This window comes from Alosa pseudoharengus, unplaced genomic scaffold, assembly GCF_046254945.1.
Source record: "Alosa pseudoharengus isolate Yale_2024_CS ecotype anadromous, Long Island Sound unplaced genomic scaffold, YU_APseudo_1.1 YU_APseudo_1.1_scf_6, whole genome shotgun sequence".
Classification (NCBI taxonomy): domain Eukaryota; kingdom Metazoa; phylum Chordata; class Actinopteri; order Clupeiformes; family Clupeidae; genus Alosa; species Alosa pseudoharengus.
The window spans coordinates 17,426,198-17,446,292 of NW_027468848.1; the positions used below are offsets into that span (position 1 = coordinate 17,426,198).

The 20,095-nt window shown below is 46.5% G+C and overlaps 1 protein-coding gene across 3 annotated transcripts in view; it reads right to left on the reverse strand.

Moving 5' to 3' along the window:
- cabin1 (calcineurin binding protein 1) overlaps positions 1-20,095 on the reverse strand; it is a 75,724-nt gene that overhangs the window by 38,037 nt on the left and 17,592 nt on the right. For 2 of the 3 annotated variants that reach the window (XM_076270772.1, XM_076270773.1), the window contains 8 exons: positions 19,742-19,912; positions 19,234-19,323; positions 18,329-18,501; positions 17,836-18,101; positions 13,241-13,309; positions 11,022-11,201; positions 9,509-9,948; positions 2,846-2,959 (listed from right to left, as the gene is read on the reverse strand). In XM_076270772.1, coding sequence (XP_076126887.1) covers positions 2,846-2,959; positions 9,509-9,948; positions 11,022-11,201; positions 13,241-13,309; positions 17,836-18,101; positions 18,329-18,501; positions 19,234-19,323; positions 19,742-19,912 — 1,503 coding nt within the window. The remainder of the gene's footprint in view (positions 1-2,845; positions 2,960-9,508; positions 9,949-11,021; positions 11,202-13,240; positions 13,310-17,835; positions 18,102-18,328; positions 18,502-19,233; positions 19,324-19,741; positions 19,913-20,095) is intronic. The other variant, XM_076270774.1, reaches the window with a different exon arrangement.

Sequence of the window (20,095 nt, forward strand, 5' to 3'; positions counted from 1 at the left end):
GTCTCTTTCTCTGTATGTGTGTGTGTGTGTGTGTGTGTGTGTGTGTGTGTGTGTGTGTGTACACACACTGAGAGGCACGTGGCTGACCACAGCACGCCTGGTCAAACTGTCAGAAGCAGAGAGGGGGGAGAAGTTGCCATGCCAGAGGGACCCACGCCCTCAGGCCCCTGCGGTTTAGAGAGAGAGAGAGAGAGAGAGAGAGAGAGAGAGAGAGAGAGAGAGAGAGAGAGAGAGAGAGAAAGAGAGAGAGAGCGAGCTTCACAAGGGCAGGAATACAGTCCCCCATCACAACAAACAAACAAACATCCTTCTCGCAATACAAAATACAAAGAACACTCTGCAGTCTCACTTTCACAGTTGGCCTCGACTCGCTCAACAGGAAGTTTCAAAAATCAATCTCTCATGTCAGTGGGGGGGGGGGGGGGGCAGCAACAACACTGAAGCAAGGCAAACTCAGAACAACCAATTGTTTGTGTGGTAAATGGGTAAATGAAGTCGTTAAAAATCTGGCAACGAGGCAAGTTTAAATTATTCATGTCCACCGTGCCCAGCGTCTCCTGTGTGAAACTCGGACAGCATGTGGGTCAGGCTCGGTGGGCCCAGTACACAGAATCAGGGCTGGCAGCCGAGGGAGGGGGAGGGAGCGAGAGAAGGGGGGGGGGTTCTTTCTCATTTATTGTTTGTTGTTATGTTTGTAGTCGATCCATTGTAACACAGTCAGGCAATAAAGCGAATTTTATTTATTTATAATTAATTAATTTCATTTCAGAGCAAAAGCAAGAGACAGCGAGAGAGAGAGAGAGAGAGAAAGAGAGAGAGAGAAAGAGAGAGAGAGAGAGAAAGAGAGAGAGAGATGAAGCAGGGCCAGCCTGTCCCACATAGTGCTCAGAGCAGATGGAGTGGAGAGGAGAGTGCGCTCAGGACAGGAGCTCTCCCTCATCAGACCTCGCTCTCTCAACGCCTTTCCCCGTCTTCACTGCCGTCTTTTGGGTTGCCCCTCTTTACAGAGCGGCCATGCGCGACATGTGTGTACATGAGAACGTACGTGTGTACGTGTGTGTGTGTGTGTGTGTGTGTGTGTGTGTGTGTGTCTATCACTCCCGCTTGTAGGTCCAGTGGTAGAGGTGAGTGGGCGTGTCTCTCTCTCTAGCTCTGTGTGAGGCAGGCATTCAGTGCCAGGTTGACAGGTGCTTCACCTGATGCCCAGCTAGACGATGAACTCCACCACAGTGTCTCTCCACCCACACACACACACACACACACACACACGTTCAGTACACAGACACCCAGCGCATGGCTTCTGTCACAGCGATTGCCAAGTCTTAAAGAGGAATGTATCGCAGAATGAATCTCAAGAATGGATATTAGCAGATGTACAAATGTAAGAGGGTCACCTCATCTCTTAACTCACACAACAAATGTTAGGGCAGCCGAGGCCTACTGGTTAGCACTTCGGACTTGTAACCGGAGGGTTGCCGGTTCGAACCCCAACCAGTAGGAACGGCTGAAGTGCCTTTGAGCAAGGCTCCTAACCCCTCACTGTTCCCCGAGCGCCGCTGTGTGTGCTTCACCTCACTGTGTGTTCACTGTGTGCTGAGTGTGTTTCACTAATTCACGGATTGGGATAAATGCAGAGACCAAATTTCCCCTCACGGGATCAAAAGAGTATATATACTTATACTTAAATGTTTTTACAATTGCTAATATATGGCAACACCAATGGGTAAATCATTTATCATTTTACAAAAACAAACAATGATGTAATTTTGTCATATAAATAAAATATAACTCATTAAAAGTGACTAGATGACCTAACTGGTATATCCAGTGTGCCACCTCTCCAACAATGTTTGGCAGCAGAGGATTTATCTAGCAGTATGTGCCATAATCCCTCCAGCCAGTCCAGCGGAGTACACCCTGTCCACAGAACATTTGCTCGCACGCACGCACGCACGCACGCACGCACGCACGCACGCACAGCCCTAGTTCTCTGGGCTGCTTGAGACAAAATGACCAAGACCAGAGGAGTGAGTGCGCGGAGTGTGGGGAGGTGGGGGAGAAAAGCAGGATCTCAGGAATCACACACTCACAAGTCAGTCACGACACCCTCCTCATCAAGAGCAGCCAACTCCCTCTCTGTCACGCGCGCACACACACACACGCACACACACACGTTCAGCACATTCAGTACACACGTTCAATACACACAGAGACAGAAACACCCACACACATTCAGTGCACACACAGACACTCAGACCAGTGCATTCAAAGTTATCAGTGACACACACACACACACTTAACTGCATCTATTAACGCCCCCAACTCCCATACACACCCAGCAGCCGTGTCATCTCAACAACAGTCAACAAAGCTCCCACGCAAACAGGGCCACACCTCCTGTCCTGCGTACTGTGTGACGCCCAGCACAGCACCACTCACCAGCACACACATGCAGCCTGACGCTTAATCTGCCAGTCACGCACCACCCAGCTGAGTCTGGGAGACGCCCGAATTCTCACACACACACGCGCACAAGCACACACACACGCACACGTGTGACAATGATATCATCTTAGTCCTGTTGACCTATGACACATCTGGCAAACTGGTGCTGATAAGCCTACCAGCAAGCCAGGCTGGCAAGATTTCACCACACACACCCACACTGGCTAACAGGCATGTAAAGGTCGAGCCATGCCTTAAGGAAAAGGCTCACTTTGCATAAAAGTGTGTGTGTGTGTGTGTGTGTGTGCGCGTGTGTGTGGTTTGAAAGCAATGGCCGGAGGGGAATTCAAAAAGCAGAGTCCAGGTAGCAAGAGCCGTGGCCATGAACCCAGTGACTTACGTTGAACAGATTGGTCTTGTTCCTCTCGCAGAAAAGTCCTTGTGCTGGCATGTGCTTCAGCTGTTGCCATGGGACACTGCTTCCTAGCAACACATCTCGTGCCCACCGCAAGTTCTGTGTGGAGAGACAGAATATATTCAGTGAGTTTGTCTCTTTCTCTCTCTCTCTCGCTCTCCCTCTCACACATACACACACACTCGTTCTCTCTCACACACACACTCTCTCTGTGCATTTGTTATTTTAATATTTTATATACACACAATACACACATCATACACCTACAAATATATGAACCTCATATATCAACACACAATTATTCCTATATCAACTTCGGTATATATATATATATATAATCTTTAGGAGATCAAAGATGAGAGCGGTGGGAAGATGATGCAGGAAAGAATGAGGAGGAGGAGAGAGAGAGAGAGAGAGAGAGAGAGAGAGAGAGAGAGAGAGAGAAAGGAAGAGATGGAGCGCAGAGAGGAGAGGAGACCTACACTTCCCTTGGGAGGAGGTGTCACACGCTCACCAGAAAAGGGGTGAAATGAGTCATTACACTCACGCAGACGCCGATGCGCGTCGCGGAGCTCTTCTGTCAATTAACGGAATGACACCACCACCATCGCATTAGATATTATTCAATAATATAACAGTCAGCTAATTACTCAGCCTTAAGGTTATGAATGGGGGGAGGAAAATTGAACATCTGAAGCCGGTGCAGCGACTCGCTTATTAAGAGACAACAACAACGCAGCAATCTGTGGCTCCCTGCGCGAGACATTACAGCCTAAATAAACACACGCAAATGAAGTCAAACTCATGACACAACAGCGTATGATGGGCTGTTTTTTACAGCTTCATTTTCCTCACACAATATGATGGCAATAGATTTCCTCTAGCAGTGAGTAAACAAACAAGACAGGTGTAACAGGCTGGAATCAGAGATTTCCTCCTTAAAAAAATTACAGATTATGGTAATTAAACATGGCAATTAACTTAATAGTTAAACGCTAATTGATTAACTAATCAATTGATAATTGATTGTTGAAGCCCCTGTTTCCCCACCCAGTTTGATGGGAGTAAATGGGACCTTCATGCGATGGTGTTCAGAGCAACGATTAGACTCACAGATCACCTAATTCTGCTTCCCGCTCAAAGGAGATGAGTGACAAGCATGATCCTGGACTCTGGGACTAGGGCCTATTACAAGTACTGTTGTCTGATGTGACACAGAAGATATTTCATATTTGCATTGCCTTTCTTCTCCTACCGTGGCCACAGATGTTGTTTTCTTACACAGTGGCTTTATCTACAGACCACACACACACACACACACACACACACACACACACACACACACACACACACACACACACACACACACACACACACACACACACACACACACACACACAGGCCTAGTGATGAGAACCATTAGACTGTCAGCGTGTGCAGGCTAATTTGAATATGAATATGACTGCATCAGAAGAGCAGTCAGGGACCCAGTGACAGGCACAATACCTCCTGCTGTGATCCACTGCCAGTCTGCTTCACACACACACACACAAAGACTCATGCGCACACACACAGGCTCATATGTGCGCACACACACAGGCTCATGCGCACACACACAGGCTCATGCGCACACACACAGGCTCACGCACACACATGCACACACACATGCACACACACACACACAGGCTCATGCGTACACACAGGCTCCTGTGCACATATACACACACACAGGCTTATGCGCGCACACAGACACAAGCTCATGCATGCGCACACACAGGCTCATGCATGCACACACACAGGCCCATGCATACACAAACACACACACACACACACAGTCATTAGCATTGACCCAGCTAGTTTATGCATACACTTTTGTCTGCTAAGCCCTTATCCAACACACTTTTTCCTGCACTCTCCCCTATGACCAGCATAACTTAGCATTCCATTCTATTCACAGCAATTGCTTTTAGATACACACACATGCACCAATAAACAAACAAAACAAACAAACCACACCTAACAACCAAAAGGTTTGGGTGCCAGTATTGGAAGCATGTCTCTCCAAATATGATGACAGTCGGCATAACCAGTGGGAGGCAGCCCAGTCCAGCCCAGGTGCCATTAGACTGCAGCGGGCTGCACATTCCACTCAGAGGCTGTGTGCTATGGAAGTGCACAGGGAGAGCAGAGAGACCGAGCTCTTCATCTTATCTACTGTTGCTTAGCGCACCTCCCTCTGCATGCTGTGATCACAGGGCATCCCAGAGGCTTCCCTTGTAAGACACAGACCAACTCCTGAGTGACACACACACACACACACACACACACACACACACACACACACAGACACAGACACTGCTGACACTCCCTGGGAACCACACACACTCCTGCTGGGTGCTACCTTGCTGTCAGCCAGCCAAGGACAATGACAGCATACAACAGAGTGTGCAGGACGCGGTTGCTATTGCTTATGTCTATATATGTCTTGGAACAATCATAATATCTTGCATATAGGAGAGAGTGTGTGTAAAACACACACATGCATGCACACAAACAGATTAACACACACAAGAACACACACACAGTTATATCATCCAAAAGGAGCTTCTGTGCCATGCTGCAGAGATGCATAAATATGAAGGTTTACTGAGCGCCATGTGCCAACACGCCCCTCCCTGACCACCTGTCAGGAAGGGAGAGAAATCCTCAGGCAGGCAGGGACGCAGGGACATTACTGTCCATACACTGCACAGGCCAGACCAGTACAACTACACTACAGGCTGCCCAACGCAGCACCGACTGAAGACACAGCTCCTTGTCTTACCACCGTGATGGCCAAACTCCAAAAGCCAACTTCTTATGCCGTGTGTCAAGCATATGATCTCTGATGTTGCTTTTGTGCTCGTTTCTGAATGAATTTAAATAAAGGAAATGGATGTCATTTTTGACCGACCTCCAAAATCCACTACCTGGGGAGTCAAAATGAAGGCGTGAGGTTGGCAGGCGCTCATCCTTATTCTAGTGCAGGGGTGTCAAACTCATATTAGGTAGTGGGCTGGATTTGTTGAAATGAGTCTTTGTGGGGGGCCGTCAATTGTCATTATCATTTTTCTGCATATATCAGAGTATCATTTGATGATATTATGAGCAAACAAGTACAAATAATGTACTGCTGTCATATACTGGTACGATTTTTTCTCTTTTGAAATGCCCTTCTTCCATGTTAATTTTTCCACTTCTTTCTTCCTGAGGATGGGTTGTGCTAGGTTTAATCAGTTTATCAATTATCATATTGCTTACACATTGTTGAAGACAACTGGATGTGAATATCTTTTTTTCTAATTTCCCCTTCCTACCCAAAAAATCTGGGGGGCCCTGATCTAGCGCATGTGCTTGTGCTCTGAAGTCTCCCATCCACAGTCTATCCATTAGCACACCCAGCACTGACAGCTACTCCGTGCAAGCCCTGGCCTCTACTCCACCGTCCACACCAAATGTCAATACTCAGTGGACAGTACTAGAGGACAGCAATGGCTTCAATCAGCTATTAGCTCACAGAGTTCAAGGGAGGTAACTCTGCCAGTGCTTTTAACAGTGAAGTGGGGTAGCCTCAGTACATCAGTAAATGGGTGACAACGTGAAAACCTGTCAAACGCCTGTTACAGAGTAACTTCTCGGTGGTTCAAACCATTATAGACCCTTTCAACTAAAAACAAAAACAATGCTTGAACGTTCTAGTTGGGCCCCAATCTACTTCCTCTGCATTAAGATAACATATGGAATGTTAAAACGGAAGCCTTGTGGGGCCAACTATGATGCTGATAATGGAACTCTCTTGAAAGGGTCCATAGCTCTCTGAAGTACAAAAAGTTGCGGTATTTTCTTGCTATCTAAGTAAATGATGTGTCCATTAAAAGCCTCCATGGATTTGCATGCAACTCTGTCATCACACTTAAGGAGTAATATTATGTCTTGAACAGGCTAATTTAATTATTGTCTCCAAGGGCACTTTTAACAGAGTTAACTGTTATAAGAGCTATTGCCTTATAATTACCGAGTACTCATTCATGGAGAAATAGACATGGACAGCAAGGCAGCTCCTGCAAGCTGTCTCTGACTGACTTTTCTGTGCTCCACCGACCGACTTACATCACACACACACACACACACACACACACTTGATATATCCCTGTCCTAAGCGCATCTTGTTGATGTCCGGCTACATCAGTCATGTTTAGATTCAGATGAGTACCAGTGATAGCACAGGTATCAGTCAGGTATGCAGAGCAGGGAGATATGGAAAACACGCAAAGCAGGAGAACAGGAAGTAGGGAGAACATCGGCAATAAGGAAATACAGCATTTGTACTACTTAGCTGAATGGATATATGGACAGAGATAGTTATATTGCAATGGTTTTAAAATGTAAATGAAAATGTAGGCTTTCTGGACATGTCCATTATTTTAACGGAACAAGGCGTGGTTGGCAGTCTATAACCGCACATCTCGATAAGCCTACAGAACCCTGGGGCTATTCCAAGCATGTGGTTTATCAACAAACCTGGGTTAGGTTAACTTACCACTTAAGTTTGTTAAGATTGTAGATAGGATTTCATATATTTCATACACAAGTTTTTAGAGCATCTTAAGCTAGCTTCTAGTTCTGATAGACTGACTGTGCAAGTGCATAGCAACCGTAGACAAAAAATAATAATATCCTATTCGTGAATTTGACGATTTATCGAGCTCAGACCCACCCCTCTTCACACTCATGATGGATTCTATACCAACAAATTCTCCCATCATTTGTCTTTGTTGCTTTGGCCGTTAATGATCCGATCAGCAACATAACCAGACAAAACCAGAAAATAATTCTGCACAGTGCACAGCCTTGCTGGAACTGCAAAAAAAAAAAACATTATCCCAGGCTCGCCGCAGATGGGATCAATTTAGAGCTGACTCAGTCCAACAGCAAGCAACCAGCACTGCCCGCCCCAGCGGAACCTGTGCCATCCAAACCGTCTCTCTCCAGTGGCGTGGTGTGCCACAGAAGCCAGAGAGAAGAGGGGCATGTTGGTGGTGTTGAACTGGGCACAATGCCACAGAGGCGAGAGAGGAGAAGAGGGGTGTAGTGGTGGTGCTGGTGTTGACCCGGGCACAGTGCCACCCTGTACCACCCCAGGGCTCTGTGCAGGGACAGGCTGCTGGCAGCGCTCTGGTGCCTGAGTTCTCTTGGGTTCAGATGGCAGTCCCTTCCCTCCACCCATGCCATGGTGCCAATAGCTCTGCCAGGGCCCAGGTGCCAACAGCTCAGTCAGCACTGTCTCTGCCCATGGCCCCAGACTCACCAGGAGCTTAGGCTACATCTGCACTATTTCGTTTGAAACCAAAACACTTTTTTTCAGTTTGCTCAGTCTCATCTATTCTGTTCTGGGGTTTTCGAGCTCCTGAAACGCGAACAATTTGATTCATTTGAATACTTTGGCTTTGTGTTTTAATGCGGACATTGGACAGTGAATCCGCAAACATCTGAAAACGATGATGTACAAACCCATGTCCCCTTTTTTATTGGACCTGGTCAGTCTGATACTTCTTGACTCTCCATGACTCACTTCGACTTCCACTACTAGCCTGCCAGCGGTGACTGCAACATGGAGACCGAAACACAAGATTTACTGACCTTGCTGTGATTACATGGAGCCCCAAACACAAGCTTTACTGGCCTTGCTGTCTTTACATGGAGCTCCAAATACAAGCTTTACTGGCCTTGCTGTCTTTGGCAGCATCTGTAATGCAGTTCAATTCTTTATTTTACAGAGATTTCTGTGAATGGTCAAGTGATCCCACCCCCCACCCCCCCTTCAAGAATATATGTGAAGACAATACCAACTAGTTGCCTATAAAAACATACTTCAAAAATGTCAAATTGCTGCATACCATGATGCACCAAATAGTTAACTCAACAATGGGCACTTTTTGATACTACAACTTCTAGTGAGTAAGCTAATAGGTTGTTGCATTTTTCAGAATGTGTTTTGCTTCTGCTTTGCCTTTTTTTGTGAGGGTGGCTGTGTTTGTGCGTGGGCATATGTGTATGTATGCTCCAAAATGAGTATGGAACATTCACTCTCTCAGTGGAAAAACACTAGCCTATTTGAAGTGTGCACCAGCAAGAACGTATTACCTAACACTTTTCAGGCATCATATTATATTCACATATGGGGGCCTTTTCCAACACATATTTACACAGCACTAATCCTTGCTGGATGTGAATGCATATCAAGCGCCAAAACATTACAGATGTCTCATGGCGCTTTACAGAGTGTTTAAACAATCAGAGAGAGCCCATGAGTAACAGAGGCGAGGAAAAACTCCCTAGAATTGGAGCTACATAAAGGAAGAAACCGAGCAGATCCACGACTCAAGGGCCTGACCCATCTGCCTAGGGTCAGTTACAGGGCAGTAAGGTCTGTATACATGATAAGTAAGAGGTTAGTTAGGTGTAGAGAATAGAACATGGTGTTTAAAGCCACCTGAGGTATATATTAAAGAGGTAGGATGGTTACATATCCAGTATGATAATGCATGACTCCTAATGCATATGTGGGTGCATGCCATGAACGTTTCCAAAAGAGTGTGGTGCACTGACCCGATGCGTCTTGCTGTTGGCGTAGAGGTAGGCCAGCCGGTACAGGCTCTTGTAGTGCTGCGGGAAGCGGCTCAGGCAGAGGAAGAGCGCTCGGATGGACAAGTCCACCAGCAGGTAGTGCTGCTCTGTCCGGCCCTGCGGCAGGCTCTTGGGCACCTCAGGGAGCTCCTGCGGTGGTGGCGGCTCAGTCCGGCGCTTGCTCTCGCTGGGTGGGGTGGGCGGCGTGGACTGGGTCGGCTTCTGATTGGGCGCGTTGGCTGAAGTCGGTGTGACAGCAGTGGTGGTGGTGGTGGGGGTTTGGGCGAAGAGCTCAGCGGGAGGCTTCGGGGCGCACGTCTCAGGTGAGGTGACGGAGAGCGTATCTGAGGACTCCTGTGTGGTGGTGTCATCCTGGGATGGTAAAGTTGGCCTAGCCTCTGTGGGCTTCTCCTGGAGGGAACCTGCCAAACAAATCAATAATAATAATAACAAACAATAATAACAAACACTATGTTTTATATGTTTTTTGAAGGCAAACCAAGTGATTCTGGCCAGAAGTTATTTATGAGCCAGTAATTGTACACCTCTTACTTCCATTTGTTCCTGCTCATTGGAAATTGGGTGGAAATCCTTGCTTAGAAATTGGTAACAGAGAGGGAAATATTTTTGCTATAATGAGTCCATGTGAAATTGATGGCAAAGCACTTCTACGGTCCATCTCTCTCTCCAGATATTGGCTCTTTAGGAGCTTCATAGCAGAGGTTGTTATATAACCAATACTGTGCATGTAAAAGCTTTCTAGAGTAAATTGCATTGATTTAAAAAAACATTTCACATGTTTGTATTATGTTCATTCATATAGGTTTGCAAAAAAAGTGAAATAAAAAACAAATCAACCAATCAACTTCTAGGACCGATTTGAAGAAATAATTTTGGACCACACATGCTTTGAATGCACTTTGTTTGATTTGTTTTGCCTTGTTTGTTTTTCAAAATTTAAATTAAAAAAAAAAATTGCGAAACATGACTCGAATGTTCCAAATCTTGAATTTCCCCTGGGGATCAATAAAGTATCTATCTATCTATCTATCTATCTATCTATCTATCTATCTATCTATATATCTATCTAAATGTTCCAGTGTTGTTGTGAGACTGTGACAAACAAGTCTGAAGTGAGGGCTGCCCAATATGATAGCTGCTAGCCTCCAGCCCAGATCATTCCAGACAGTCTATCAATGTCTGACATGTCATGAATATTCCAATTAGTTTGTATGAGGAGATGTGTGAGAAACAAATACCAACTAGTCAAGCCAAATGTCTTGTGTGCAACTTTGTCTGTGGGCTGCATAAAGTTAATTATGGTCTCGTAACAGGATGTTGATATCAGAATTAGTGTTACCAAAGGATAACACCACACAACTATGTTGCATCTGTGGAGGTAATGTAATGCATTTTTCATAATGCATCTTTTATTTCACAAGAGCAAAAGCCCTAAATATAATACAAACAAAAAACAGACAGGGCAGATAATCACCTGGATCTTCAACCAGGGCCGCCCCTTCCTTCATTTGGGGGTTTGTGTCCTCAGAGAACGTACTACATTTCCCAGAGTCCACCTTCTGGCTGCTGTCCTGAGAGCTGGTGGGGTCCAGGAACACATCCTGGAGGGAGTTGGAGTCGGAGAGCAGCTGGGTCACACTGTCCTGACTGTGGTCTGAGGTGGAGAGCATACACACATACACACAAGATCATGAGAGCCGGCTGACCACTTTGCCCATCACAAAGAGTGGCCCACCTGGCTTCCTTCAACAGCTGGTGTGTGGACACAACTCCACCCAAGTCCCCGGCACAACACAAGACCAACGCCAACATCACCAAACCTCGCTGTTGACGCTGCACTGAGTCATGGTGCGAATAGCACAATCACCGCGGCGTAGACGCAGAAACTAGAGTGCAGCGAAGAGTGAATCGAGCCCTTTTACTGATGAGCGAAAGCAACTGCTTCTGCAGCACTCAGGTGAGAAGAGACTGATTAACAAGTCATCAAGGTACTCCACCTCCACAGAGGAGTAGGGGTGTGTGGGGACAGGGGGTGGGGGGGAAGGTCAGGGGCTTTCTGAATGCAGGCAGAGGGGTCTGTAATTGTGCCCAGTTAGAGCTCTGATCTAAGCAACAAGTAGGTGAGCTTTGAGTAACTCAGTACGCTGCACTCCTCTTGTCCCTCAAGAGCCACCGTCCTTCACATTTAAGTACTGGCTATAATCCAGCAGACCTTGAGGAGTTGTCAAGGAGATATTTGAGTGGAAGGGGTGCATAAATGTGCAGAATAATTACATTCTTCCCATGATGGCCAATAAAAAGGGCCTGCTTTACAAATGCTGAGACAATCATGGACACCTCTTAAAAGGCTTGATGTTTGAAAACAATATCTGAGAATAGAATGTACCACAAAGTACTGAACACTGAATATCAATATATCATAAACCTGCTTCTGCCTGAGGGACAATGAGTATAGCAAATGAAACAGGCCCACTCCCATAACCTGTGCTCACAGTGTGCATGAACCTATATCTCCTATTTTCAATCAGGTGCTCCCCTAAAACAATCCCCCAGGTCTGCACCATGCTGTAAGACCTTACCCAAACCCTGCTTCATAAGACTAACATACCCTAAGACTAACATGTCAATCTTGTTACGGCCAATGTCACATGTTGTAGTCATTACAATCAGTATCCAGTGATCCAACAGTATTATGTCATCATATTCTTAATTGTCACCACATGGCGTATAAAATTCAGAAGGGCCATGACAATTTCCAGTAATGTCAGTAATTCTGACATTGTCGATTCACTGGATATGTCAATGTGTATGACCTTTGCTTATGGTTCGGCTTTGTAAGTCTCAAAAAGCAGAGTTCAGATGAAGTTTTTGAGGCGCCATCCAGAGTGTTTGGGGCAAAAAAGTGAGTTAGCACAACACATGGCATCTGCCCCAGCGTTAGTGCACTGGGTGCTTGGCCGCCCACACCCGCTCAGCAGGAGGACATGTCAGCAGCCCCGTCCAAATGCAGCCTCAGCACAACACCGCAGCCTTCTGTAGACAACCACATCAGCAGCAGGGGCAACAAGCCTGGGGTTGCTGTTGCTTATGCATGTGTGTTTGTCTGTGTGTGTGTGTGTGTGTGTGTGTGTGTGTGTGTGTGTGTGTGTGTGTGTGTGTGTGTGTGTGTGTGTGTGTGTGTGTGTATGTGTGTGAGAGAGAGAGAGTGTCTTTTTTCACCCTCTCAGTAATAAGAACACAGGGGAATTCTAAAAGATCTAATTAGTGAAATGCTGGCAAGCCTTTTTTAAAGTGATGGATCTGTTGAGAGCCAGATTGCTCACCCCTGTTTTTTTCTGTAAGCCAAAATGCATGTGCAAGAGATAAGCTGTCTGTGTCTGCATTGCAGGAGAACGACAGAATATGTACTTGAGATACATCATTGCTTTCCAGAATCAAGCAGAAAAGGACACATTTCAGACACTTATCATGAGGACTAAATCATTAATGGTTAGACTGACTGATTTTTGCAGTAGCAAAACATACATAATTTGATATTCAAGCAACTCCATATGAAAAGCACAATAACATAGCTCTGCACATGGCAAACATGCATGACCTTAGTTAAGCCGAAGCTAAAGCTAAGCTAAATCAAATGGAAAGTATAGTAGGTCCTTTTATACTGGAGGGCCTGGGAGTCAGTAGGTGCCATACCAGTGACGGGCGTCATCTGTAACGCAGTAGGCATGTAGAGGCAGTAGTCATGGCCATGAGACTGCAGCGCTGTTGAGGAGACCATGACATCGCTTACAAACAAACACATTAGCAGCTGGGACAGCCCCTCTCGCCGTCTCGCTCGCTGTCAAGCTGAGCCAGGAACTGCTGGCCATCCATCAATTCCACACAATCAATCATGGTGATCGGAGCAGTTTGGAGAACCAACGGACCTGCTGCAAACAGACACTGGACTTCTGCCTTCTTGGGCAATTGCTCCTACTTGACTTTACTGCTTGACCTTTAACCTGGTATATTCAGTAGTAAGCACATGACTTGTCAAGTCTTTTCTAGTCATACTTTTATCTCTGGTCATGTTGATGAGGTGTTTACTTGGTGTTTGGGATTCTGCCCGACAGAAGCCAGAGGTTTGCAGAAGGTCTGTTGAAGAATTCCACACACAGAAGCACTCGGCAACTCCAAAGTCATTTCAACGTTACACAGCTTGCTTTTTCGCTGCGAAACGACACACCAAACTGACGAGACAGAAACAACCCCACACAGACGGCAGAGGACAGGGTGCATTGTTGGATTCTGGGTTTGCCAAATTAGCCGCATTATTTGCCCCCCACCCCCCGGCAGGGAAAACCTTCAACTGTCATGCATTCGTAAATAAAATGACAAAAGCAGGTGTCAGAAGCAAGCAGGCAGAGAGGTAGCAGGCAGGTAGGTAGGTAGGCAGGTAGATAGGAAGGATGGACTCTGGAACGATAGACAGGCAAATAGTGGCAACATGAGCAATATGGCTGCAGTCATTTTACACAAACACACACACACACACACACACACACACACACACACACACAGAACAGTTTAAAAAAAAAAACCTTAGTGAGTTACTTAGCTTGTGACTCAACATGATTTCGAGCTACTTCCTGCCGTTGCCTGCTTTCTGAATGGGACACACAGTGACTAATATAAGTGGCCTGCTGGAAGGTACTTGCAAAATGCATTGAAGACACTACCTAGAAAGGGTAAAGTGGTTTCCCAAGTGTTCGATATGGCCTACATTCTGTCAGTGGAAAGAAAGACCATCCCTAATGAATGGGTACCAACCTGAGCCTCTTACCAATCATGCAGTAAGTGCTTTTATAAAAATAACAAATTCAAAAAGCAGCTTCCACTTTAATGATCTTTCCATCTCCTATTCACAAGCTAATCAGTATATTTGAACTATTCTCAAAAACACAATAAGATTCAACTCTTTTCTGAGCTTTGGTTTGTACCTGCTTTAAGCTTTACTCTTGAAAACATCCCTCACAATTTTCCACAAACAGTGGATCAGACACACAAACTGTTTCCAGAGCGGTTGTGTTTAAATGGCTACATCAGACAGTCACTTATACTGATGTTTACCTCTTCTGTCCCTTGGTAACCCAAAGCACTGTGACCGTTTCACGTCTCAGCAGGGCCCTTACTTACCTGACTGAACTCACCCTGACTGGTTAAGTCTGGTGTGCATCAAGACCTCAGGAGAAACTAGACGTACCGTAAATTAACTCTAAGACTCTTAACTCTGGTACAATGCTTCAAATGACAACATTTATACTTGAAATTGTACATGGGCCCTAAAAAAATGAAATGAATAAACAAAAATAAATAATATGTGTAAATAATATGTATAAAATAATAAATAATGGAACTGGACTGGAAAGCACCGTCTAATACTGTGGACATTTCAACCACAAAATCACCCACCCCCCTCGTCCTCTCATGGAAAACAGAGGTGAGAAAAGACAGACACAGCAGCAAGCTGGAGAGGCGGTGGGGTGGGGGGGATTCCCCCCCCCCCCACACACACACACACCCAGTCAGGGTAGACCAGGGGAAGCCTTGCGACCTGACATTTGCATCTGAGTGCGTTTTTGAGGGGCTGCCAGTGGCAGTGAGACGCGGCAGCAGGAGGTGACGTCAGCCCCTCAGCTGTGGGCGCCAGCAGAGTTCATAACACAAGGGGGACTGGGGAGAGACTGCTGGTCAGATGCTGTTATGAGGAGGCATAGCGCAGCTGCCAAACACTTTTTGTTAAAGGGGCCCTATTATGCTTTTACAAATAGTGGTCTATATAGCTTTTTAGTGTGTGTAAATGGTCAGCAAAGTTACAAAGCCTACAGGGATAAGCTAGAGGAAGTGACACTCCCAAACAAGCCCATTTTCCCAACTGCCTGAAACACATTGCTTCCTCATGGCCCTCTAGCTAGCTGTTCTGTCTGTGAACTCAAACAATACTCTATATACACATATAAATAAATACAAATAAGTAATATTCCAGTATCTGTTCATTGTCTTCTGTAAATGGGAAATAAACTGAGACATATTCCAGTCCATCAATGTTCTGGAACACGAAAGGAAGGGATGTAATTTGATTGGCTGTGGAACTCAACCACCACAAACCCTGGGCCACAGACAATAATATGCCTTTTAAAACCAACTCATTACAGGGAATATTCCATTGTGGGTTCAGGTGTGACAACAGTACAATTACAAGACAGAAATGCCCTTCAGCCATTTCTGGTGCTACATTATCCTGTCTTGTCTGAGCCAAATTAGATGAACACAGTTCTATGAATTGTGACAGCTGCATACACCAGACACAGCTTTTCCAAGAAAGATGAGGTCTATTAGTGAGCATAACAAAGTCTATTCTATTATTAATATTCAGTGCTTCACATCCAAGCAGCTCAGTATTGTGACCAGCACAGCAGAGCCGACGTATGTCAGCTTTTTCGAACTCGGACTGGATAGAGGAGTGTGTGTGTGTGTGTGGGGGGGGGGGTCATTTCAGAATACAGACAATGTACAGCTGTCTGCAGACCAAAACATTTTCCACACAGCAGGGGGGAGGGGGGCAATTTAATGTAATTACAATCAATTAGCAAAACCCAAGCCAGCAGCCAAGTTATTTTCAGGACAAACATTTTGCTGCCAATTTAACAAAATCCGAACTGGAAACAACAATTGCGTTGGACAGTCTTTCTAAGTACTGGGCTTACATTGAAAAGACCTCCATGAATTTAGATAAAGGCCTCTAAAAACCCAGCAGAACTCCACTCGGCCGGTTCCTCTATGCTCATCTTCACCTCTCTTGGTTCTACTGCCTTTGTGTGACAAGGGCAGCTACAGAGATGCAGCAGCTATATTTATATGACAAATGGCTGAAGACTGACTGCTGAGGAAGCAAACGGTCAGGAAGCAGGCATAACTGCGCACACACACAGAGACACAGACACACACACACACACACACACACACACACACACACACAGACAGACACACACACACACACAGACACACACAGGTGTCGCCCACGCTGTTTCTCAGTGTCAACCTGTCAGCAGTGGCAGCCTGCACAGTTCTGCACAGTTCTCCTCTCTCTCTCTCTCTCTCTCCCTCTCTCCCTCTCTCTCTCCGAGGTGAGCTGGCCCATGACAGCCGCCCCGAGGCACAGCTCTCCTCTGCTCTGACCGCAGGGCCTCACAGGAGCACAAAAGGCGAGGCGAGGCCTGTCCCTGTCCACATCTCTTGGAGGCACCTCCTAATCCGCCAAGCCCCATAGCAGGACCTCCAGCAGCCACAGCTCTCTGAAAGGACGCCTCCACGCCAGGATGGCTGTGCTTGACTACGATAAAAACCATAACAGGGGGAACCCAATCGCAGCGGTAACGTCGGCATATCATATGATGAATGGTCTCAGTGACCATGGGGAGCAGGGTTTGAGTCCAGCTGGAGGTCATTTCCCACTTCCCAAGTTCTCTCTCCCACTCGTTTTTCTATCATCTTTTGATTGTCTTGTCAAATAAAGGCTAAAAAGCTCATAAATACAACTTTTAAAAAAAAGAGAACCGTAACAGCATAGATATTAGAAAGCTAGATACCGCATTGTCCGTATAGTTCTATGAGGTGGCATACGTGAACGCGGCCGCCATATTGCTGAGGGCAAACACCTTACTGTCTATGGGTAACACTTGCCAGCAATCAGAGACACCTGTCGGATTTCCAGTCAGAGTCACATGTTTCTCCATTGGCCCCCAGTGACTGTTGCCCCTACCATGATGGCGGCGCTATTTACATACGTTCTGGAGCCTAATGCGGTATCTAGCTTTCTAATATCTATGCGTAACAGTGTGAGGAAGGGGAAAAGGCAGAAAGGACACATTCACACAGCACTGGAAGCCATATTGCCCACTTAGCCACGGCCCTGTCTCCCCGCGCAATCCAGGGTGTGGGGTCGGGGGGGGGAGGGGCGAGGGGGGAGTCAGTACTGGATTCAAAGCCATTAGCACCATGATGACTACTCTTCATCATCACCATCACCACTATTAACATCATCACCATCATCATCATTATCCCGAAACAAAAATCACCATCGTACACCACCACCCTGATCTTCATCAATACTACCATCATCATCGTCATTGCTCTGCATTATCTTTATCGTTAGCATTAGCATTCTGGTTAGCGCTCCACACCCCAGTGTGCCTCCTCTCCCGTGGAAGGGGCCCACACCCAGAGAGTGGTTAGGACTGGGACTGTACCATCTCCCTGCTCCTGCTGCTGCTGCTGCTGCTGCTCCTGCCTCTGCCTCTGGCTTTTACGTTTGGCGTAATCGTGGTCCACCGGAGTGGCCGTGTACGGCGGTGAGGTCAGACCTTGCGCATTGGACGGGAGCGAGGTGGTGGTAGTGGTGGTGGTCACCGTCACCCCTGCTGCTGCAGCTGCTGCCGCCGCCGATGAGGAGGACGCCAGGCCGGTGCCCATGGAGGAGCGGGAGTCGTCGTCGTTCAGGGAGAGGGTCTTGTCCCTGGAAGCAATGGAGACAACAACAGTGAACCAGAGACCTTCTTCCCCATATATACAGCCTAACTACTTTTCATTAAAAACAAAGTGCCATACAAAAGACAAAATGACAACATTTTGTTAAATCCACTGCATAAATGTTTAGCTGCAGGGATTGTGTGTGTGTGTGTGTGTGTGTGAGTGTGTGTGTGTGAGTGAGAGAGAGAGAGAGAGAGAGAGAGAGAGACTCACTTCTCGCTGGTTTTGGGCATGCTCTTCTCTTCCCCTCGGGCAAACGGCCCCACGGCAGCCTCGGCCAGCGTGTTGAAGAACAGCTCGAAGTCCAGCTCCTCCTCCCCCTTCTGCTCATTGGCCCTCTCGTCCTCCAGCAGCTTCAGGATGGTGGCACTGAGCCGGAAGTGCAGCTGAGATGAGGAGCGGAAAGAGGAGAGAGGAGGACGAGAGGAACGAGGGAAAGAGACAGAGGAGAGGAGAGGGAGGACGAGAGGAAAGAGACAGAGGGAGGACGAGAGGAAAGAGACAGAGGAGAGGGAGGACGAGAGGAAAGAGACAGAGGAGAAAGGAGGACGAGAACGAGAGGAAAGAGGGATAGAGACAGAGGAGAGGAGAGAGGACGAGAGGAAAGAGACAGAGGAGGGAGGACGAGAGGAAAGAGACAGAGGAGAGAGGAGGACGAGAATGAGAGGAAAGAGGGATAGAGACAGAGGAGAGAGGAGGACGAAAACGAGAGGAACGAGGGAAAGAGACAGAGGAGAGGGAGGACGAGAGGAAAGAGGGATAGAGACAAACAGGGGGAGAACAATCACAGAGTGAAGATGTAGAGCTTGTTGGAAAAGTCCTTAAATACAGGAATTGTTATTATACAAGAGTTCTGAGTTGTTCTTGTCAGCTGTGCGAGGTGTGATTAATCAACTTGAACTTGATTAATTAAAGTGTGAAAAGCATCAAACATCACATCAATCATCATCATCATCATCATTAGAGTATTCCAAAAACAAATTGAGACCACAAGGAATAAAATCCCAATTTAATTATAAAGAATAAAACTTGTTATACACAAATTAACTCCTACATATACTTGTTTACCTCATCTATGACCCACTGCTCAACGTGTGTATGAGAAGACCAGTGCCTACCTCCAGGGCCTCCATGGCTAGGTCAGGGGGGTTGTGGTAGTGGATCTTACGGGGGTACCGGGCAGCCTCCTCGTGGAGGTAGTGGGCCGACTGACACAAGAAGTGGAGAGTACAATGAGTTGGGTCACCAACAGCACATCAGCACCTCTAACCCCATCATAATACTCTACACATAGCTAAGCCATGGAGAAAGTGTCAAGACTTACTGAAGAGGTGGGTTTCCAGGCTGGAAAGAGAACCCTTTTGAGAGAACGTTCTGCCTACTTTCTGCCTCAACAATATTTTTGTTTGTTGAACCGAGAGCATGTGTCAGTTTGTTGAACCAAGAAGGTGGAATTACCTGGTCCAGTATATGGATGGAGGAATCCATTCAATAATATTCTAACAGGTCAAAATAGTCTACCACCGCTTATAAACAATAACTCTGACAAGACTAAGTTTACTATACGATTCAGCAGATTGCTGCCTTTTGGTGCAAGAGGTTTGGCTAGCGCCCCCTGCAGGTCACCTTTTTGTAGAGCAGCAGGTAGTTCTTGGGTGGCTGCTTGCGCTTCTCTGCGATTTTGCCCAGCATGTAGTGGATGAGCCACTCCTCCTCGTCGCTGTCCCCCTCGCAGCTGGACGCGCCCTGGAAACACTTGGCGGCCGTGTCCAACATGGAGTCCCTTCTCTCCTCCATCTGAGCGTCCCCCAAAACAAATCACTTTTAACTTTTAACTCTCAAATGAGCACAGATATACCTAAATGGGTGGTGAACAATGCCTCTAAGTAACCTGAATCAATTACTGCTATAGCTAACAGTTATAATTTGCAAAAATATATATTCAACACAGCAAACAAAATAAAATGATTGATACGGATG